General features: G+C 40.6%; 3 protein-coding genes across 3 annotated transcripts; all 3 read right to left on the bottom strand.

The window, feature by feature from the left end:
• Positions 1–2,963: 2,963 nt before the first annotated feature.
• On the bottom strand, positions 2,964–5,314 carry LOC115929781. The gene is made up of 4 exons (XM_030999785.1): positions 5,091–5,314; positions 4,665–4,786; positions 4,368–4,460; positions 2,964–3,925 (listed from the first exon to the last, which is right to left on the bottom strand). Exons 1-4 carry the CDS (start codon positions 5,295–5,297, stop codon positions 3,874–3,876), a joined length of 474 nt encoding a protein of 157 aa, XP_030855645.1. The 5' UTR covers positions 5,298–5,314; the 3' UTR covers positions 2,964–3,873.
• Positions 5,315–11,531: 6,217 nt separating this feature from the next.
• LOC115929437 lies at positions 11,532–13,273 on the bottom strand. The gene is made up of 4 exons (XM_030998315.1): positions 13,048–13,273; positions 12,622–12,743; positions 12,325–12,417; positions 11,532–11,883 (listed from the first exon to the last, which is right to left on the bottom strand). The coding sequence occupies exons 1-4, from the start codon at positions 13,252–13,254 to the stop codon at positions 11,832–11,834; spliced, it is 474 nt and encodes a 157-aa protein (XP_030854175.1). The 5' UTR covers positions 13,255–13,273; the 3' UTR covers positions 11,532–11,831.
• Positions 13,274–19,518: 6,245 nt separating this feature from the next.
• On the bottom strand, positions 19,519–21,241 carry LOC115929454. The gene is made up of 4 exons (XM_030998380.1): positions 21,130–21,241; positions 20,643–20,800; positions 20,343–20,438; positions 19,519–19,898 (listed from the first exon to the last, which is right to left on the bottom strand). Exons 2-4 carry the CDS (start codon positions 20,733–20,735, stop codon positions 19,749–19,751), a joined length of 339 nt encoding a protein of 112 aa, XP_030854240.1. The 5' UTR covers positions 20,736–20,800; positions 21,130–21,241; the 3' UTR covers positions 19,519–19,748.
• Positions 21,242–22,569: the final 1,328 nt, after the last annotated feature.

Raw genomic sequence — 22,569 nt, 5'->3', positions numbered from 1 at the left:
TTGATATAATAGATGATAAAATCTTAAACAAACTTTTGAATACATACCTGATAATACTTGCCTACGTAGATCAATGACACGTATATTTTCCGAGGTATTGCATCAGGTTCCACTTACAGATGAAGAAAACACAATAACAAAATAGATACAATGGAGATGGCATAATTAAACTGAGTCTTAATCTTTGAGCTCGTTTCAGAGTTGCTGACGATGTACACATATATCAGAGTGGTGGGCCAGATCTTGAAAATGATCGACTTCCTCATTGGTGCCGTGAATGTGGAATGTGGGATGTGAAGAAGGTGAACACAGTCGATGGACAATAGCTGAACGAAGTCGACGCGGTTGTTCGTAGAGGTGAATGAAGTCCTGGATGCATGTAAATATACTGCATTGTAGAACCTGAAAGACATGAAGAGAGCGAGTCCAAGCTATTTTGTCATATCCAAGATCTATCAAAACATCTTATCACTTCATTAAGTCCCTAGTCGTAGTTCTTAAGCTTGAATTACAAGAGATATAGAGTAAATGACACTTCTGATGCCAATTTAAGGTCATAATTCCATAATACTTGGTAAAGCATGGAACACAAAATCACTAAAGATTTGCCCAGGAATAGGTGATAAAGGAAACTAGTGCAGTGAATGAAGTATGTGATAGATGTGAGTCCTGCTTTCAATGAGTGTTACGACATGTATCTCTAGACAGACCTTTTATTTAGTCTCTTCTTCTTTGTCGTATTTTCTCATATTTTTATGAATAGACCTAGTTTAATTGCTATGCTAAGAGAGTACCAATACGACACATATCTCTAAAAACATCTTATCTTTCTTCTCTTATTCATTTTGTCGATTTCTCATCACATCGATATGTAGTTACTATATAGGATACGATTTGAATATTTTAATGTGGGGATATTACCAATACGTCATTAATGCCTTGCTAATTATGATTGCTATGCATTTATTCTCTAAAAGACCATTAATTCTATTACAGTATTTGGTGAGAAATGATTTCCACACTGACTGTAAACATGAGAGCACGTTTTTTTAAATTTCTCATTCAAATGAATAATGTAAATTAATGCTACAATATTAAATCATATCTTGATAATATTAGGTCTAACTGATTATAAAAAGCTAGTTAACATGGGAATATTACCATAAAGATGTAAGTATATCTTACCACAGAGAGATTCGTAACGCGACGAGAGGTGACGAGAGGTGACGAGACTTGATGAGATGAGACTTGATGAGATGTGACATGGTGTATCCAAATAATAAGGAATATTCAAATTGCCCCCCTGATTTTTAGAACGCAAGTCCTCCTGATATGGAACTCTACATTTTCTGAGATGGGTTAGGACAAGATCAAATTAGACCATTACGCTACATTTATGTAAATTAGTCATATGATCAACTTCCCCCATCGGTGCCATGAAGGTGGGATGTGAAGAGGCTGAACGTAGTCTATGTACGATAGCTTAACGAAGTCGACAAGATCAAAGAAGTCATGGATGTATGCAGGTACACCGCAATGAAAACCTGAAAGACAAAAAGAGAGCGAATCCAAGCTACTTTGTCGCATATACGATGTATCAACTATACATCTTATTACTTTATTAAATCCTTAGTACTAAGCCTAAAGCTTGAATCGAATGAAATATGAGGATAATGACAATCCCGATGTCTATTAATGTTCATTATCACATGATACTTGGTGAGAAGGGAAAAAAAGAAAAAAAACTTGCTTGTGACTCGTCAAAGTTTATAATGTGTTACAAGAAACTAGTGCTATGCATGTAGGGTAGGAGAGATGAGAGTTCTGCACTGAGTGAGTTTGACAACACATATTATCTCTATTTTCTCATCACATCGGTTTATGGAATGTTCGCAGTTTAAATTTAAGGGTGTTATAGATAATCCTATATCTACATATATATCTAAACGTATCTTCCTAATATTCTCATGTTAGTCGCAATTTTAATCACATCGGTAGATAAATATACAACATGTATGCAGATAGATCTAATTCAAATGCCTTGGCAAGATAATATAAATATTGCTAATGAGACTATAGGTACATGTCCTCCTCATATTCGTCGTATTTTCCTATTCTATACTAATCAAAAAAATTGTCAAACTACATTTCTAGTAAAGCAAGCCTACCAATACAACACTTATCTGTACGACACATCTTCCTTTTCTTCTTATCTTCATTTTCTTCTCTTCTTCTTTGTCGTATGTGATAGGAGCGATCTTTGTCCAATAATCATTATTATTAATAGTATTATTGTTATCATCATCTTTTCTACAGTTTACCAAGCTAATTAATATAGCAATCACAGACTAAACTTAAATCAAATATAACGGCGATAATCTATCATATATTCACCAACAAAATAATAATCCATACTATATCTCACCGGAAAATTGTCGTTACGTGAAGAGACGTCACAAGACGCAACAAAACGAAACGAAACGCAACGAAATGCGACGAGTGGCAACGAGGCATGCCGAGCCGCGAGGATTCGATACGAAACGTGTCCAATTCGAAAAGTTGGACACTTCATAGATTTTCTACAACGCAACAATCTTCCTGATATAGAGCTCGAAATTTTCTGAGATGGGTTAGGGTCAGATTCAAATTAGGCCCTTACACTACATTTATATTAATTAAGCCTAATGTGTAAATGTTATAGTTTATATTTTAAACTTAACTCAAACCCAACTTTGACACATCTCAGTAAATTTCAGAGCTCCATTAAGATCAGAAGTGATATTGTTGTATTGTTTACAGGCTAACCTTCACTTGCCCCGACATCTCAGTCTCAAGTTCATCTGAAGGTTCAATCTCTGCATTCTCCCCTTCAATCCTGTGATCCAGCGGGAATATGATCCAAACAGTAGTTCATGAACATTCCATTTGATCAAAAAAATTGATTATCCAAAAGTCCGTCACGCTCCAATATTGTTCCATTTGCAAATGATCAGCACCGGTATTATTCCATATCTTGGGTCGTTGTGTAGATTGAGTATCATAACAATCATAAAGTTTGTCTTTATCTTGGATGTTTTCCGGCACAGTCCGATCAACAAACCTCTTGCAAGGTTCGAATCAGTCAGGCCGAATAGGCTAGTTCTCTTCAAGATTCTGAAATCAGATACTTCTCAGTTGAATTGTCCTCGGTTTATGACCGTCCGATTTGAAGGAATAGTGAAACCTGCTTAAGAATAAGCTATGCAGGGTTGCATTCTCGTGCAAGCATTTTTCTCCGACACAGACCAATCAACAAACCTCTTGCCAGGTTCATATCAGTCAGGTTGACATTTGTCTCTGGTGAGTTGTGTACACGATTCTGACAGATGATTCTCGATAATGTTGCTGTTAGTTAATAATATTTGAGAGAATAGTTCAGTAGTTCAATGTTGTTTTATTCCATCGTTTACATATCTGGAGATTCTGCTTCCAAAGCAGACGTCGCCGTGTTCATTTGAATATAACCATGATTGCTAATTTACGAGACAATTTAAATTGCTTGCTTGCTAAATAAGAAAACCTGATGAAACATGACCGCGTTTCTTTCAGAATGTAGAAAGTCGGACTGCAATATGTTTAGGCATCATCGTACGTAGTATGTCCATCGATGAATGAGGATTCCAAGGAAGATTTAAATTTACAGGTTTCTGGTGGAATGAAATCAAGTCTCCTCAATTATTATACAGAGTAGAGTGTCTTTACATATTTCTTTGCAAATCACCAATGGACAAAGAGATGAATCGCCATGTTCTCATCTCCTTAAAAATTAGTTCACGTCCACTGGAGAGGTGAAGAGGTACACTGAGTGTGTCTTGGTAAGGTCAATGACCCTGGCTAGATACTGCAACCCCGATTTACAGTAGTCCAGTGAACATCACCGACCGCCCTGGAAAAAAAAGTATATAGAACTGATTATTGTTTGTTTCGTTTTTCTAAATTGAAGCACTGTAAATATTTTTAGAATATTCGTTCTTTTTATTTTTCTTCTTTCCCTAGTCTCTATTATCGTAGAATTCCCAGGCACTCAATTTAAACCAATCTTTTTCATATAAGAATTGATTTCATGACAATATTCTTTTACCGATTTCAGGGGATGAATTCATTGCCACTGTTATGGATTGAAATCAATCTTCATCAAATTGAGCAAGTTATCACTGACAAGTGCCAAGAAAATAAACACCAAAATCGGCGAAAAAAATATTGCTATGAATGCAGTTTTCCACATGAAATGACTTGCAACAACAGCAAAGTATAATTTTAATATCAATTTTTACGGTCGTAATTTTTTTTTATATGTGGTATAAGTTTGAACATTGACCGATTCCTACCTGGTTGTAATCCTAGTCGTCGTCATCAGCTTGGTAGTCGCCCTGGTAGTGACTATGGTAGTCGTCCAGTTCGTCGTCGTCGTCTTCCCCACGCTGCAATATAAATGAATATATTTGTTTAATCAATCTAATCTGCCAGTAATGCTTCGCTCGATCACAGAAAACGCTATTCCGTACGTCCTTGATGAAACGCCAATTGCAAGAATGTAAATTGTAAATCGCAATGAGGGAGCATACCGTCATAATCTTTAATGTATTTATGTGGTAAAATGATTGAATTATGTCATTATTGTTTACCTGTTCTTCTTCAGGGACATCACCATAGTCATTATCCTGGTCGTAACCACCCTGCTCTTCTCTTTCGTCGATATCAACCTGGTAGGTCGACATCGTCCTCGTTGTTGCTGTTGGTCGTCACCCTGCAACATAATGAATAGATAATTGTAGTGTATTGTATGGTCAGTTACGAGTTACGACACAAGTCCCGTCCAGTACACGATGTAGGACCTGAAGTTGGCATATTAAACTTCTCATGGTCTTTGAGAATACATGGTTTTGGTAGAAATGGGCACACTAGAAGGTGTTTTATCGTCTTGCTTCTGTGTCTACGACTAAAAGGTGATTACTATACATGTAACATCATGACTAACATCAATGTTCCTCTTCAAGATCGTTGATAAAGTTATGTGGTAAAACGGTTCATATAATTTAACTACTGTGTACCTGGTCGTCACCTTTCGTCATCCTGGTCACTATCCTTGTCGTCATTAACCTTACAGTCGCCCTACCCGCCGTCATCCTTGTAGTCATCCTTCTCGCCATCAACCTAAAAGTAACCCTACCCGCCGCCACCCTTGTAGTCATCCTTCTCGCCGTAAACCTAAAAGTAACCCTACTCGCCGTCACCCTGGTAGTCATCCTTCTCGCCATCAACCTAAAAGTAACCCTACCCGCCGCGACCCTTGTAGTCATCCTCCTCGCCATCAACCTGAAAGTAACCCTACTAGCTGTCACCCTGGTAGTCATCCTTCTCGCCATCAACCTGAAAGTAACCCACACCGCCATCAACCTGATAATCATCCTTCTCGCCGTCAACCTGAAAGTAACCCTACTCGCCGTCACCCTGGTAGACATCCTTCTCGCCATCAACCTGAAAGTAACTCTACCCGCCGTCACTCTTGTAGTCATCCTTCTCGCCGTCAACCTGGAAGTAACCCTACCCGCCGTCACCCTGGTAGTCATCCTTCTCGTCATCAACCTAAAAGTAACCCTATCCACCGTCACCCTTGTAGTCATCCTTCTCGCCGTCAACCTGAAAGTAACCCTACCCGCCGTCACCCTTGTAGTCATCCTTCTCGCCATCAACCTGAAAGTAACCCTACCCGCCGTCACCCTGGTAGTCATCCTTCTCGCCATCAACCTGAAAGTAACCCTACCCGCCGTCACCCTTGTAGTCATCCTTCTCGCCGTCAACCTGAAAGTAACCCTACCCGCCGTCACCCTGTTAGTCATCCTTCTCGCCATCAACCTGAAAGTAACCCTACCCGCCGTCACCCTGGTAGTCATCCTTCTCGCCATCAACCTGAAAGTAACCCTACCCGCCGTCACCCTGGTAGTCATCCTCCTCGCCATAAACCTGAAAGTAACCCACACCGTCATCTACCTGATAGTCATCCTTCTCGCCATCAACCTAAAAGTAACCCTACCCGCCGTCACCCTTGTAGTCATCCTTCTCGCCATCAACCTGAAAGTAATCCTACCCGCCGTCACCTTGGTAGTCATCCTTCTCGCCATTAACCTGAAAGTAACCCTACCCACCGTCACCCTTGTAGTCATCCTTCTCGCTGTCAACCTGAAAATAATCCTACCCGCCGTCACCCTGGTAGTCATCCTTCTCGCCATCAACCTGAAAGTAACCCTACTCGCCGTCACCCTTGTAGTCATCCTTCTCGCCATCAACCTGAAAGTAACACTGACCGCCGTTACCCTTGTAGTCATCCTTCTCGCCCTCAACTTGAAAGTAACCCTACCCGCCATCAACCTGATAGTCATCCTTCTCGCCATCAACCTGAAAGTAACCCTACCCGCCGTCACCCTTGTAGTCATCCTTCTCGCCATCAAACTGAAAGTAACCCTACCCGCCGTCACCCTGGTAGTCATCCTTCTCGCCATCAACCTGAAAGTAACCCTACCCGCCGTCACCCTGGTAGTCATCCTTCTCGCCATCAACCTAAAAGTAACCATACCCGCCGTCACACTAGTAGTCATCATTCTCGCCATCACCCTGGTAGTCATCTTTCTCGCCATTAACCTAAAAGTAACCATACCCGCCGTCACACTTGTAGTCATCCTTCTCGCCATCACTCTGGTAGTCATCCTTCTCGCCATCAACCTAAAAGTAACCCTACCCGCCGTCACCCTTGTAGTCATCCTTCTCGCCATCAACCTAAAAGTAACCCTACCCGCCGTCACCTCGGTAGTCATCCTTCTCGCCGTCAACCTGAAAGTAACCCTACCCGCCGTCACCCTTGTAGTCATCCTTCTCGCCATCAACCTGAAAGTAACCCTACTCGCCGTCACCCTGGTAGTCATCCTTCTCGCCATCAACCTAAAAGTAACCCTACCCGCCGTCACCCTTGTAGTCATCCTTCTCGCATTCAACCTAAAAGTAACCCTACCCGCCGTCACCTTGGTAGTCAATATTCTCGCCGTCAACCTGAAAGTAACCCTACCCGCCGTCACCCTTGTAGTCATCCTTCTCGCCATCAACCTGAAAGTAACCCTACTCGCCGTCACCCTGGTAGTCATCCTTCTCGCCATCAACCTGAAAGTAACCCTACCCGCCGTCACCCTTGTAGTCATCCTTTTCGCCATCAACCTGACAGTAACCCTACCCGCCGTCACCCTGGCAGTCATCCTTCTCGCCATCAACCTGAAAGTAATCCTACCCGCCGTCACCCTGGTAGTCATCCTTCTCGCCATCAATACTTCATGAGTGTGGAAATTACCTAACTAAAATAAACTTACTAAAAATGATGTATTAGGTTTATGTCGTTATCTAAATTGAACACATCTTACTGAACGCTTGCAGAAACACGAAGCCTATCCACTCCTGCTCCAATGTCACCCTCGTTGTCACCGTAGTCATTACCGTGTTCGTCATCGTGTGGCGTAGTCAAATCAGTGATCGTCCCCTCTCCTTTCTTTCACCTGTACAATGAGAACTCTTGCCAAAATCGCAACATATATTGAATAGATATTTGTCTTCACAATAATTCGAGTGAATAATTTTCTTCTTTTTGTTTGCATTCATACTTTTAAAAATATTTCTTTGCATTTCATAATCACAATACATTTTGCCCCGTTTTATTACCCATTTATTAACGATTCTTCTTCTCCTGTAGCTCTTTAATGTTGTGCATCTCCCTTCATAATGCATTCATGATTTCAGTCGAATGGTAATTATGAGACGTCGAATGGTAATTATGAGACTTATAATTGGCACGTGTCTTGTAACAGTACAACACCTGTTTCAACATAAACTTTGTCATTAGAAATATACTCGTGTTCATTCTGCCTTGATTTAATATATGATAAAATCTTTAGCAAACTTTTGAATACATACCTGATAATACTTACCTCCATAGATAAATGACACTTATATTTTCCAAGAGGTGTTGCATCAGTTTCCACTCACAGATGAAGAAAAACACAATTACACAATAGATACAAGGGAGATGGCATAATTAAACTGAGTCTTAAATCTTTGAGTTCGTTTCGGAGTTGCTGACGATGTACACATATATCAGAGTGGTGGGCCAGATCTTGAAAATGATCGACTTCCTCCTTGGTGCCGTGAATGTGGGATGTGAAGAAGGTGAACGCAGTCGATGGACAATAGCTGAACGAAGTCGACGCGGTTGTTCGTAGAGGTGACTGAAGTCCTGGAAGCATGTAGATATACTGCATTGTAGAACCTGAAAGACATGAAGAGAGCGAGTCCAAGCTATTTTGTCATATCCAAGATGTATCAAAACATCTTATCACTTTATTAAGTCCCTAGTCGTAGTTCTTAAGCTTGAATCACAAGAGATATAGAGTAAATGACACTTCTGATGTCAATTTAAGGTCATAATTCCATAATACTCGGTAAAGCATGGAACACAAAATCACAAAGGATTTGCCCAGGAATAGGTGATAAAGGAAACTAGTGCAGTGAATGAAGTATGTGATAGATATGAGTCCTGCTTTTAATGAGTGTTACGACATATATCTCTAGAAAGACATTTTATTTAGTCTCTTCTTCTTTGTCGTATTTTCTCATATTTTTATGAATAGACCTAGTTTAATTGCTATGCTAAAAGAGTACCAATACGACACATATCTCTTAAAACATCTTCTCTTTCTTCTCTTATTCATTTTGTCGATTTCTCATCACTTTGATATGTAGTTACTATATAGGATACGATTTGAATATTTTAATGTGGGGATATTACCAATACGTCATTAATGCCTTGCTAATTATGATTGCTATGCATTTATTCTCTAAAAGACCATTAATTCTATTACAGTATTTGGTGAGAAATGATTTCCACACTGACTGTAAACATGAGAGCACGTTTTTTTAAATTTCCCATTCAAATGAATAATGTAAATTAATGCTACAATATTAAATCATATCTTGATAATATTAGGTCTAACTGATTATAAAAAGCTAGTTAACATGGGAATATTACCATAAAGATGTAAGTATATCTTACCACAGAGAGATTCGTAACGCGACGAGAGGTGACGAGAGGTGACGAGACTTGATGAGATGAGACTTGATGAGATGTGACATGGTGTATCCAAATAATAAGGAATATTCAAATTGCCCCCCTGATTTTTAGAACGCAAGTCCTCCTGATATGGAACTCTACATTTTCTGAGATGGGTTAGAGCAAGATCAAATTAGACCATTACGCTACATTTATGTAAATTAGTCATATGATCAACTTCCCCATCGATGCCATGAACGTGGGATGTGAAGAGGCTGAACGTAGTCTATGGACGATAGCTTAACGAAGTCGACAAGATCAAAGAAGTCATGGATGTATGCAGGTACACCGCAATGAAAACCTGAAAGACAAAAAGAGAGCGAATCCAAGCTACTTTGTCGCCTATACGATGTATCAACTATACATCTTGTTACTTTATTAAATCCTTGGTACTAAGCCTAAAGCTTGAATCGAATAAAATATGAGGGGAATGACAATCCCGATGTCTATTAATGTTCATTATCACATGACACTTGGTGAGAAGAAAAAAAAAGACTAAAAACTTGCTTGTGACTCGTCAAAGTTTATAATGTGTTACAAGAAACTAGTGCTATGCATGAAGGATATGAGAGATGAGAGTTCTGCACTGAGTGAGTTTGACAACACATATTATCTCTATTTTCTCATCACATCGGTTTATAGAATGTTCGCAGTTTAAATTCAAGGGTGTTAACTGTTATAGATAATCCTATATCTACATATATATCTAAACGTATCTTCCTAATATTCTCATGTTAGTCGCAATTTTAATCACATCGGTAGATAAATATACAACACGTATGCAGATAGATCTAATTCAACTGCCTTGGCAAGATAATATAAATATTGCTAATGAGACTATAGGTACATGTCCTCCTCATATTCGTCGTATTTTCTTATTCTATGCCAATCAAAAAACTTGTCAAACTACATTTCTAGTAAAGCAAGCCTACCAATACGACACTTATCTGTACGACACATCTTCCTTTTCTTCTTATCTTCATTTTCTTCTCTTCTTCTTTGTCGTATGTGATAGGAACGATCTCTGTCCAATAATCATTATTATTAATAGTATTATTGTTATCATCATCTTTTCTACAGTTTACCAAGCTAATTAATATAGCAATCACAGACTAAACTTAAATAAATCAAATATAACGGCGATAATCTATCATATATTCACCAACAAAATAATAATCCATACTATATCTCACCGAAAAATTGTCGTTACGTGAAGAGACGTCACAAGACGCAACGAAACGAAACGCAACGCAACGCAACGAAATGCGACGAGTGGCAACGAGGCATGCCAAGGCGCGAGGCTTCGATACGAAACGTGTCCAATTCGAAAAGTTGGACACTTCATAGATTTTCTACAACGCAACAATCTTCCTGATATAGAGCTCAAAATTTTCTGAGATGGGTTAGGGTCAGATTCAAATTAGGCCCTTACACTACATTTATATTAATTAAGCCTAATGTGTAAATGTTATAGTTTATATTTTAAACTTAACTCAAACCCAACCTTGACACATCTCAGTAAATTTCAGAGCTCCATTAAGATCAGAAGTGATATTGTTGTATTGTTTACAGGCTAACCTTCACTTGCCCCGACATCTCAGTCTCAGGTTCATCTCAAGGTTCAGTCTCTGCATTCTCCCCTTCAATCCTGTGATCCAGCGGGAATATGATCCAAACAGTAATTCATGAACATTCCATTTGATCCCAAAAAATTGATTATCCAAAAGTCCGTCACGCTCCAATATTGTTCCATTTGCAAATAATCAGCACCGGTATTATTCCATATCTTAGGTCGTTGTGTAGATCAAGTATCATAACAATCATAAAGTTTTTCTTTATCTTGCATGTTTTCCGGCACAGTCCGATCAACAAACCTCTTGCAAGGTTCGAATCAGTCAGGCCGAATAGGCTAGTTCTCTTCAAGATTCTGACATCAGATACTTCTCAGTTGAATTGTCCTCAGTTTATGACCGTCCGATTTGACGGAATAGTGAAACCTGCTTAGAATCAGCTATGTAGGGTCGAATTCTCTTGCAAGCCTTTTTTTCCCGACACAGACCAATCAACAAACCTCTTGCCAGGTTCGTATCAGTCAGGTTGACATTTGTCTCTGATGAGTTGTGTACACGATTCTGACAGGTGATTCTCGATAGTGTTGCTTTTAGTTAATAATATTTGAGAGAATAGTTTAGTAGTTCAATGTTGTTTTATTCCATCGTTTACATATCTGGAGATTCTGCTTCCAAAGCAGACGTCGCCGTGTTCATTTGAATATAACCATGATTGCTAATTTACGAGACAATTTAGATTGCTTGCTTGCTAAATAAGAAAACCTGATGAAACATGACCGCGTTTCTTTCAGAATGTAGAAAGTCGGACTGCAATATGTTTAGGCATCATCGTACGTAGTATGTCCATCGATGAATGAGGATTCCAAGGAAGATTTAAATTTACAGGTTTCTGGTGGAATGAAATCAAGTCTCCTCAATTATTATACAGAGTAGAGTGTCTTTACATATTTCTTTGCAAATCACCAATGGACAAAGAGATGAATCGCCATGTTCTCATCTCCTTAAAAATTAGTTCACGTCCACTGGAGAGGTGAAGAGGTACACTGAGTGTGTCTTGGTAAGGTCAATGACCCTGGCTAGATACTGCAACCCCGATTTACAGTAGTCCAGTGAACATCACCGACCGCCCTGGAAAAAAAATATATAGAACTGATTATTGTTTGTTTCGTTTTTCTAAATTGAAGCACTGTAAATATTTTTAGAATATTCGTTCTTTTTATTTTTCTTCTTTCCCTAGTCTCTATTATCGTAGAATTCCCAGGCACTCAATTTAAACCAATCTTTTTCATATAAGAATTGATTTCATGACAATATTCTTTTACCGATTTCAGGGGATGAATTCATTGCCACTGTTATGGATTGAAATCAATCTTCATCAAATTGAGCAAGTTATCACTGACAAGTGCCAAGAAAATAAACACCAAAATCGGCGAAAAAAATATTGCTATGAATGCAGTTTTCCACATGAAATGACTTGCAACAACAGCAAAGTATAATTTTAATATCAATTTTTACGGTCGTAATTTTTTTTTATATGTGGTATAAGTTTGAACATTGACCGATTCCTACCTGGTTGTAATCCTAGTCGTCGTCATCAGCTTGGTAGTCGCCCTGGTAGTGACTATGGTAGTCGTCCAGTTCGTCGTCGTCGTCTTCCCCACGCTGCAATATAAATGAATATATTTGTTTAATCAATCTAATCTGCCAGTAATGCTTCGCTCGATCACAGAAAACGCTATTCCGTACGTCCTTGATGAAACGCCAATTGCAAGAATGTAAATTGTAAATCGCAATGAGGGAGCATACCGTCATAATCTTTAATGTATTTATGTGGTAAAATGATTGAATTATGTCATTATTGTTTACCTGTTCTTCTTCAGGGACATCACCATAGTCATTATCCTGGTCGTAACCACCCTGCTCTTCTCTTTCGTCGATATCAACCTGGTAGGTCGACATCGTCCTCGTTGTTGCTGTTGGTCGTCACCCTGCAACATAATGAATAGATAATTGTAGTGTATTGTATGGTCAGTTACGAGTTACGACACAAGTCCCGTCCAGTACACGATGTAGGACCTGAAGTTGGCATATTAAACTTCTCATGGTCTTTGAGAATACATGGTTTTGGTAGAAATGGGCACACTAGAAGGTGTTTTATCGTCTTGCTTCTGTGTCTACGACTAAAAGGTGATTACTATACATGTAACATCATGACTAACATCAATGTTCCTCTTCAAGATCGTTGATAAAGTTATGTGGTAAAACGGTTCATATAATTTAACTACTGTGTACCTGGTCGTCACCTTTCGTCATCCTGGTCACTATCCTTGTCGTCATTAACCTTACAGTCGCCCTACCCGCCGTCATCCTGGTAGTCATCCTTCTCGCCATCAACCTAAAAGTAACCCTACCCGCCGCCACCCTTGTAGTCATCCTTCTCGCCGTAAACCTAAAAGTAACCCTACTCGCCGTCACCCTGGTAGTCATCCTTCTCGCCATCAACCTAAAAGTAACCCTACCCGCCGCCACCCTTGTAGTCATCCTCCTCGCCATCAACCTGAAAGTAACCCTACTAGCTGTCACCCTGGTAGTCATCCTTCTCGCCATCAACCTGAAAGTAACCCACACCGCCATCAACCTGATAATCATCCTTCTCGCCGTCAACCTGAAAGTAACCCTACTCGCCGTCACCCTGGTAGACATCCTTCTCGCCATCAACCTGAAAGTAACTCTACCCGCCGTCACTCTTGTAGTCATCCTTCTCGCCGTCAACCTGGAAGTAACCCTACCCGCCGTCACCCTGGTAGTCATCCTTCTCGTCATCAACCTAAAAGTAACCCTATCCACCGTAACCCTTGTAGTCATCCTTCTCGCCGTCAACCTGAAAGTAACCCTACCCGCCGTCACCCTTGTAGTCATCCTTCTCGCCATCAACCTGAAAGTAACCCTACCCGCCGTCACCCTGGTAGTCATCCTTCTCGCCATCAACCTGAAAGTAACCCTACCCGCCGTCACCCTTGTAGTCATCCTTCTCGCCGTCAACCTGAAAGTAACCCTACCCGCCGTCACCCTGTTAGTCATCCTTCTCGCCATCAACCTGAAAGTAACCCTACCCGCCGTCACCCTGGTAGTCATCCTTCTCGCCATCAACCTGAAAGTAACCCTACCCGCCGTCACCCTGGTAGTCATCCTCCTCGCCATAAACCTGAAAGTAACCCACACCGCCATCTACCTGATAGTCATCCTTCTCGCCATCAACCTAAAAGTAACCCTACCCGCCGTCACCCTTGTAGTCATCCTTCTCGCCATCAACCTGAAAGTAATCCTACCCGCCGTCACCTTGGTAGTCATTCTTCTCGCCATTAACCTGAAAGTAACCCTACCCACCGTCACCCTTGTAGTCATCCTTCTCGCTGTCAACCTGAAAATAATCCTACCCGCCGTCACCTTGGTAGTCATCCTTCTCGCCATCAACCTGAAAGTAACCCTACTCGCCGTCACCCTTGTAGTCATCCTTCTCGCCATCAACCTGAAAGTAACACTGACCGCCGTTACCCTTGTAGTCATCCTTCTCGCCCTCAACTTGAAAGTAACCCTACCCGCCATCAACCTGATAGTCATCCTTCTCGCCATCAACCTGAAAGTAACCCTACCCGCCGTCACCCTTGTAGTCATCCTTCTCGCCATCAAACTGAAAGTAACCCTACCCGCCGTCACCCTGGTAGTCATCCTTCTCGCCATCAACCTGAAAGTAACCCTACCCGCCGTCACCCTGGTAGTCATCCTTCTCGCCATCCTTCTCGCCATCAACCTAAAAGTAACCATACCCGCCGTCACACTAGTAGTCATCATTCTCGCCATCACCCTGGTAGTCATCTTTCTCGCCATTAACCTAAAAGTAACCATACCCGCCGTCACACTTGTAGTCATCCTTCTCGCCATCACTCTGGTAGTCATCCTTCTCGCCATCAACCTAAAAGTAACCCTACCCGCCGTCACCCTTGTAGTCATCCTTCTCGCCATCAACCTAAAAGTAACCCTACCCGCCGTCACCTCGGTAGTCATCCTTCTCGCCGTCAACCTGAAAGTAACCCTACCCGCCGTCACCCTTGTAGTCATCCTTCTCGCCATCAACCTGAAAGTAACCCTACTCGCCGTCACCCTGGTAGTCATCCTTCTCGCCATCAACCTAAAAGTAACCCTACCCGCCGTCACCCTTGTAGTCATCCTTCTCGCATTCAACCTAAAAGTAACCCTACCCGCCGTCACCTTGGTAGTCAATATTCTCGCCGTCAACCTGAAAGTAACCCTACCCGCCGTCACCCTTGTAGTCATCCTTCTCGCCATCAACCTGAAAGTAACCCTACTCGCCGTCACCCTGGTAGTCATCCTTCTCGCCATCAACCTGAAAGTAACCCTACCCGCCGTCACCCTTGTAGTCATCCTTTTCGCCATCAACCTGAAAGTAACCCTACCCGCCGTCACCCTGGCAGTCATCCTTCTCGCCATCAACCTGAAAGTAATCCTACCAGCCGTCACCCTGGTAGTCATCCTTCTCGCCATCAATACTTCATGAGTGTGGAAATTACCTAACTAAAATAAACTTACTAAAAATGATGTATTAGGTTTATGTCGTTATCTAAATTGAACACATCTTACTGAACGCTTGCAGAAACACGAAGCCTATCCACTCCTGCTCCAATGTCACCCTCGTTGTCACCGTAGTCATTACCGTGTTCGTCATCGTGTGGCGTAGTCAAATCAGTGATCGTCCCCTCTCCTTTCTTTCACCTGTACAATGAGAACTTTTGCCAAAATCGCAACATATATTGAATAGATATTTGTCTTCACAATAATTCGAGTGAATAATTTTCTTCTTTTTGTTTGCATTCATACTTTTAAAAATATGTCTTTGCATTTCATAATCACAATACATTTTGCCCCGTTTTATTACCCATTTATTAACGATTCTTCTTCTCCTGTAGCTCTTTAATGTTGTGCATCTCCCTTCATAATGCATTCATGATTTCAGTCGAATGGTAATTATGAGACGTCGAATGGTAATTATGAGACTTATAATTGGCACGTGTCTTGTAACAGTACAACACCTGTTTCAACATAAACTTTGTCATTAGAAATATACTCGTGTTCATTCTGCCTTGATTTAATATATGATAAAATCTTTAGCAAACTTTTGAATACATACCTGATAATACTTACCTCCATAGATAAATGACACTTATATTTTCCAAGAGGTGTTGCATCAGTTTCCACTCACAGATGAAGAAAAACACAATTACACAATAGATACAAGGGAGATGGCATAATTAAACTGAGTCTTAAATCTTTGAGTTCGTTTCGGAGTTGCTGACGATGTACACATATATCAGAGTGGTGGGCCAGATCTTGAAAATGATCGACTTCCTCCTTGGTGCCGTGAATGTGGGATGTGAAGAAGGTGAACGCAGTCGATGGACAATAGCTGAACGAAGTCGACGCGGTTGTTCGTAGAGGTGACTGAAGTCCTGGAAGCATGTAGATATACTGCATTGTAGAACCTGAAAGACATGAAGAGAGCGAGTCCAAGCTATTTTGTCATATCCAAGATGTATCAAAACATCTTATCACTTTATTAAGTCCCTAGTCGTAGTTCTTAAGCTTGAATCACAAGAGATATAGAGTAAATGACACTTCTGATGTCAATTTAAGGTCATAATTCCATAATACTCGGTAAAGCATGGAACACAAAATCACAAAAGATTTGCCCAGGAATAGGTGATAAAGGAAACTAGTGCAGTGAATGAAGTATGTGATAGATATGAGTCCTGCTTTTAATGAGTGTTACGACATATATCTCTAGAAAGACATTTTATTTAGTCTCTTCTTCTTTGTCGTATTTTCTCATATTTTTATGAATAGACCTAGTTTAATTGCTATGCTAAAAGAGTACCAATACGACACATATCTCTTAAAACATCTTCTCTTTCTTCTCTTATTCATTTTGTCGATTTCTCATCACTTTGATATGTAGTTACTATATAGGATACGATTTGAATATTTTAATGTGGGGATATTACCAATACGTCATTAATGCCTTGCTAATTATGATTGCTATGCATTTATTCTCTAAAAGACCATTAATTCTATTACAGTATTTGGTGAGAAATGATTTCCACACTGACTGTAAACATGAGAGCACGTTTTTTTAAATTTCCCATTCAAATGAATAATGTAAATTAATGCTACAATATTAAATCATATCTTGATAATATTAGGTCTAACTGATTATAAAAAGCTAGTTAACATGGGAATATTACCATAAAGATGTAAGTATATCTTACCACAGAGAGATTCGTAACGCGACGAGAGGTGACGAGAGGTGACGAGACTTGATGAGATGAGACTTGATGAGATGTGACATGGTGTATCCAAATAATAAGGAATATTCAAATTGCCCCCCTGATTTTTAGAACGCAAGTCCTCCTGATATGGAACTCTACATTTTCTGAGATGGGTTAGAGCAAGATCAAATTAGACCATTACGCTACATTTATGTAAATTAGTCATATGATCAACTTCCCCATCGATGCCATGAACGTGGGATGTGAAGAGGCTGAACGTAGTCTATGGACGATAGCTTAACGAAGTCGACAAGATCAAAGAAGTCATGGATGTATGCAGGTACACCGCAATGAAAACCTGAAAGACAAAAAGAGAGCGAATCCAAGCTACTTTGTCGCCTATACGATGTATCAACTATACATCTTGTTACTTTATTAAATCCTTGGTACTAAGCCTAAAGCTTGAATCGAATAAAATATGAGGGGAATGACAATCCCGATGTCTATTAATGTTCATTATCACATGACACTTGGTGAGAAGAAAAAAAAAGACTAAAAACTTGCTTGTGACTCGTCAAAGTTTATAATGTGTTACAAGAAACTAGTGCTATGCATGAAGGATATGAGAGATGAGAGTTCTGCACTGAGTGAGTTTGACAACACATATTATCTCTATTTTCTCATCACATCGGTTTATAGAATGTTCGCAGTTTAAATTCAAGGGTGTTAACTGTTATAGATAATCCTATATCTATATATATATCTAAACGTATCTTCCTAATATTCTCATGTTAGTCGCAATTTTAATCACATCGGTAGATAAATATACAACACGTATGCAGATAGATCTAATTCAACTGCCTTGGCAAGATAATATAAATATTGCTAATGAGACTATAGGTACATGTCCTCCTCATATTCGTCGTATTTTCTTATTCTATGCAATCAAAAAACTTGTCAAACTACATTTCTAGTAAAGCAAGCCTACCAATACGACACTTATCTGTACGACACATCTTCCTTTTCTTCTTATCTTCATTTTCTTCTCTTCTTCTTTGTCGTATGTGATAGGAACGATCTCTGTCCAATAATCATTATTATTAATAGTATTATTGTTATCATCATCTTTTCTACAGTTTACCAAGCTAATTAATATAGCAATCACAGACTAAACTTAAATAAATCAAATATAACGGCGATAATCTATCATATATTCACCAACAAAATAATAATCCATACTATATCTCACCGAAAAATTGTCGTTACGTGAAGAGACGTCACAAGACGCAACGAAACGAAACGCAACGCAACGCAACGAAATGCGACGAGTGGCAACGAGGCATGCCAAGGCGCGAGGCTTCGATACGAAACGTGTCCAATTCGAAAAGTTGGACACTTCATAGATTTTCTACAACGCAACAATCTTCCTGATATAGAGCTCAAAATTTTCTGAGATGGGTTAGGGTCAGATTCAAATTAGGCCCTTACACTACATTTATATTAATTAAGCCTAATGTGTAAATGTTATAGTTTATATTTTAAACTTAACTCAAACCCAACCTTGACACATCTCAGTAAATTTCAGAGCTCCATTAAGATCAGAAGTGATATTGTTGTATTGTTTACAGGCTAACCTTCACTTGCCCCGACATCTCAGTCTCAGGTTCATCTCAAGGTTCAGTCTCTGCATTCTCCCCTTCAATCCTGTGATCCAGCGGGAATATGATCCAAACAGTAATTCATGAACATTCCATTTGATCCCAAAAAATTGATTATCCAAAAGTCCGTCACGCTCCAATATTGTTCCATTTGCAAATAATCAGCACCGGTATTATTCCATATCTTAGGTCGTTGTGTAGATCAAGTATCATAACAATCATAAAGTTTTTCTTTATCTTGCATGTTTTCCGGCACAGTCCGATCAACAAACCTCTTGCAAGGTTCGAATCAGTCAGGCCGAATAGGCTAGTTCTCTTCAAGATTCTGACATCAGATACTTCTCAGTTGAATTGTCCTCAGTTTATGACCGTCCGATTTGACGGAATAGTGAAACCTGCTTAGAATCAGCTATGTAGGGTCGAATTCTCTTGCAAGCCCTTTTTTTCCGACACAGACCAATCAACAAACCTCTTGCCAGGTTCGTATCAGTCAGGTTGACATTTGTCTCTGATGAGTTGTGTACACGATTCTGACAGGTGATTCTCGATAGTGTTGCTTTTAGTTAATAATATTTGAGAGAATAGTTTAGTAGTTCAATGTTGTTTTATTCCATCGTTTACATATATGGAGATTCTGCTTCCGAAGCAGACGTCGCCGTGTTCATTTGGAGATAACCATGATTGCAAATTTATGAGACAATTTAGATTGCTTGCTTGCTTGCTAAATGAGAAAACCTGATGAAACATGATTGTGTTTCTTTCAGAATATAGAAAGTCGGACTGCAACATGTTTAGGCATCATCGTACGTAGTATGTCCATCGATGAATGAGGATTCCAAGGAAGATTTGATCAGAGAAATTTACAGGTTTCTGGTGGAATGAAATCAAGCCTCCTCAATTATTATACAGAGTAGAGTGTCTTTGTATAATTCTTTGCAAATCACCAATAGACAACGAGATGGATCGTCATGTTCTCATCTCCTGAAAATAAGTTTCATGTCCATTCAAGTTTTTGTCCAGTATAGAAGTTCTTGTCCACTGGCGAGGTGAAGAGGTACACTGAGTGTGTTTTGGTAAGGTCAATGACCCTGGCTAGATACTGCAACCCCGATTTAGAGCAGTCAGGTGAACATCGTAGACAGCACTGGAAAACAAAAAGTATATAGAACTGATTATTGTTTATGTTTTGTTTTTCTAAACTGAAGCATTGTAAATATATGCAGAATACTCGTTCCTTTTATTTTTCTTCTTTCCCTAGTCTCTCTTAGCATAGAAATCCCATGCAAATAATTTAAACCAATCTTTTTCATATAAGAACTGATTTCATGACAATATTCTTTTGCCGATTTGGGGGATGAATTCATTGCCACTGTTATTGATTAAATCAATCTTCATCAAATTGAGCAAGCTATCACTGACAGGTGCCAAGAATATAAACACCAAAATCGGCGAAAAAAATATTGTTATGAATTCAGTTTTCCACATGAAATGACTTGCAACAACAGCAAAGATTAATTTTAATATCAATATTCACGGTCCTCAAAACAATCAATATGTGATATAATTTTAAAAATTGACCGATTCCTACCTCATTGTAATCCTGGTCGTTGTCATCAGCTTGGTAGTCGCCCTGGTAGTGACTCTGGTAGTCGTCCAGTCCATCGTCGTCGTCGTCTTCCCCACGCTGCAATATAAATGAATATATTTTTGTAATCAATCTAATCTGCCAATATTGCTTCGGTCGATCACAGAAACCGCTATTCCGTACCTCCTTGATGAAACGCCAATTGTAAGAATGTAAATTGTAAATCGCAATGAGAGAGCATACTGTCATGATCTTTAATGTATTTATGTGGTAAAATGATTGAATTATGTCATTATTGTTTACCTGTTCTTCTTCAGGGACGTCAGCATAGTCATTATCCTGGTCGTGACCGCCCTGCTCGTCTCCTTCGTTGATATCAACCTGGTAGGTCGACATCGTCCCTGATGTTGCTGCTGGTCATCACCCTGGTAGTTATCCTCAAAGTCATCCTGCTCTCCGCGCTGCAACATAAATGAATAGATGATTTTATAATCTTCTTCAATCCACCGGCAAGGCAAGAAATGGTCAGTTACAAGTTACGACACAAGTCCCATCCAGTGCACGATGTAGGACCTGAAGTTGGCTTATTAAACTCCTCATGATCTTTGAGAATACAATGGTTTTGGTAGAAATTGGCACACTAGAAGGTGTTTTATCGTCTTGCTTCTGTGTCTACGACTAAAAGGTGATTACTATACATGTAACATCATGACTAACATCAATGTTCCTCTTCAAGATCGTTGATAAAATTATGTGGTAAAACGGTTTATAAAATTTAACTACTGTGTACCTGGTCGTCACCTTTCGTCATCCTGGAGACTATCATTGTCGTCATCAACCTGACAGTCACCCTACCCGCCGTCACCCTTGTAGTCATCCTTCTCGCCATCAACCTGAATGTAACCCTACTCGCCGTCACCCTGGTAGTTATCCTTCTCGCCGTCAACCTGAAAGTAACCCTACCCGACGTCACCCTGGTAGTCATCCTTCTCGCCATCGACCTGAAAGTAACCCTACCCGCCGTCACCCTGGTAGTCATCCTTCTCGCCATCAACCTGAAAGTAACCCTACCCGCCATCACCCTGGTAGTCATCCTTCTCGCCATCAACCTGAAAGTAACCCTACTCGCCATCAACCTGAAAGTAACCCTACCCGCCGTCTCCCTGGTAGCCATTCTCGTCGCCATCAACCTTAAAGTAACCCTACCCGTCGTCACCCTGCTAGTCTATCCTTCTCGCCATCAACCTGAAAGTAACCCTACCCGCCATCACCGTGGTAGTCATCCTTCTCGCCATCAACCTGAAAGTAACCCTACCCGCCGTCTCCCTGGTAGTCATTCTCGTCGCCATCAACCTGAAAGTAACCCTACCCGCCGTCACCCTGGTAGTCATTCTCCTCGCCATCAACCTGAAAGTAACCCTACCCGTCGTCACCCTTGTAGTCATCCTCCTCGCCATCAACCTGAAAGTAACTCTAGTCCCCATCACCCTGGTAGTCATCCTCCTCGCCATCAACATGAAAGTTACCCTACTCGCCATCAACTTGATAGTCATCCTTCTCGCCATCAACCTGAAAGTAACCCTACTCGCCATCACCCTGGTAGTCATCCTTCTCGCCATCAACCTGAAAGTAACCCTACTCGCCATCAACCTGATAGTCATCCTTCTCACCCTGGTAGTCATCCTTCTCGCGATCCTTCTCGCCATCAACCTGAAAGTAACCCTACTCGCCATCAACCTGATAGTCATCCTTCTCGCCATCAACCTGAAAGTAACCCTACTCGCCATCGCCCAGGTAGTCATCCTTCTCGCCATCAACCTGAAAGTAACCCTACCCGCCATCACCCTGGTAGTCATCCTTCTCGCCATCAACCTGAAAGTAACCCTACTCGCCATCGCCCTGGTAGTCATCCTTCTCGCCATCAACCTGAAAGTAACCCTACCCGTCGTCACCCTGGTAGTCATCCTTCTCGCCATCAACCTGAAAATAACCCTACTCGCCATCACCCTGACAGTCATCCTTCTCACCATCAACATGAAAGTAACCCTACCCGCCGTCACCCTTGTAGTCATCCTCCTCGCCATCAACCTGAAAGTAACCCTAGTCGCCATCAAACTGGTAGTCATCCTCCTCGCCATCAACCTGAAAGTAACCCTACACGCCGTCACCCTGGTAGTCATCCTTCTCGCCATCAACCTGAAAGTAACCCTACCCGCCGTCGCCCTGGTAG

This window comes from Strongylocentrotus purpuratus, unplaced genomic scaffold (assembly GCF_000002235.5).
Source record: "Strongylocentrotus purpuratus isolate Spur 01 unplaced genomic scaffold, Spur_5.0 spur5_scaffold_5, whole genome shotgun sequence".
Classification (NCBI taxonomy): domain Eukaryota; kingdom Metazoa; phylum Echinodermata; class Echinoidea; order Camarodonta; family Strongylocentrotidae; genus Strongylocentrotus; species Strongylocentrotus purpuratus.
The sequence above is the reverse complement of the archived record's forward strand: the minus strand, read 5'-3'. Positions and strand labels throughout refer to the sequence as shown.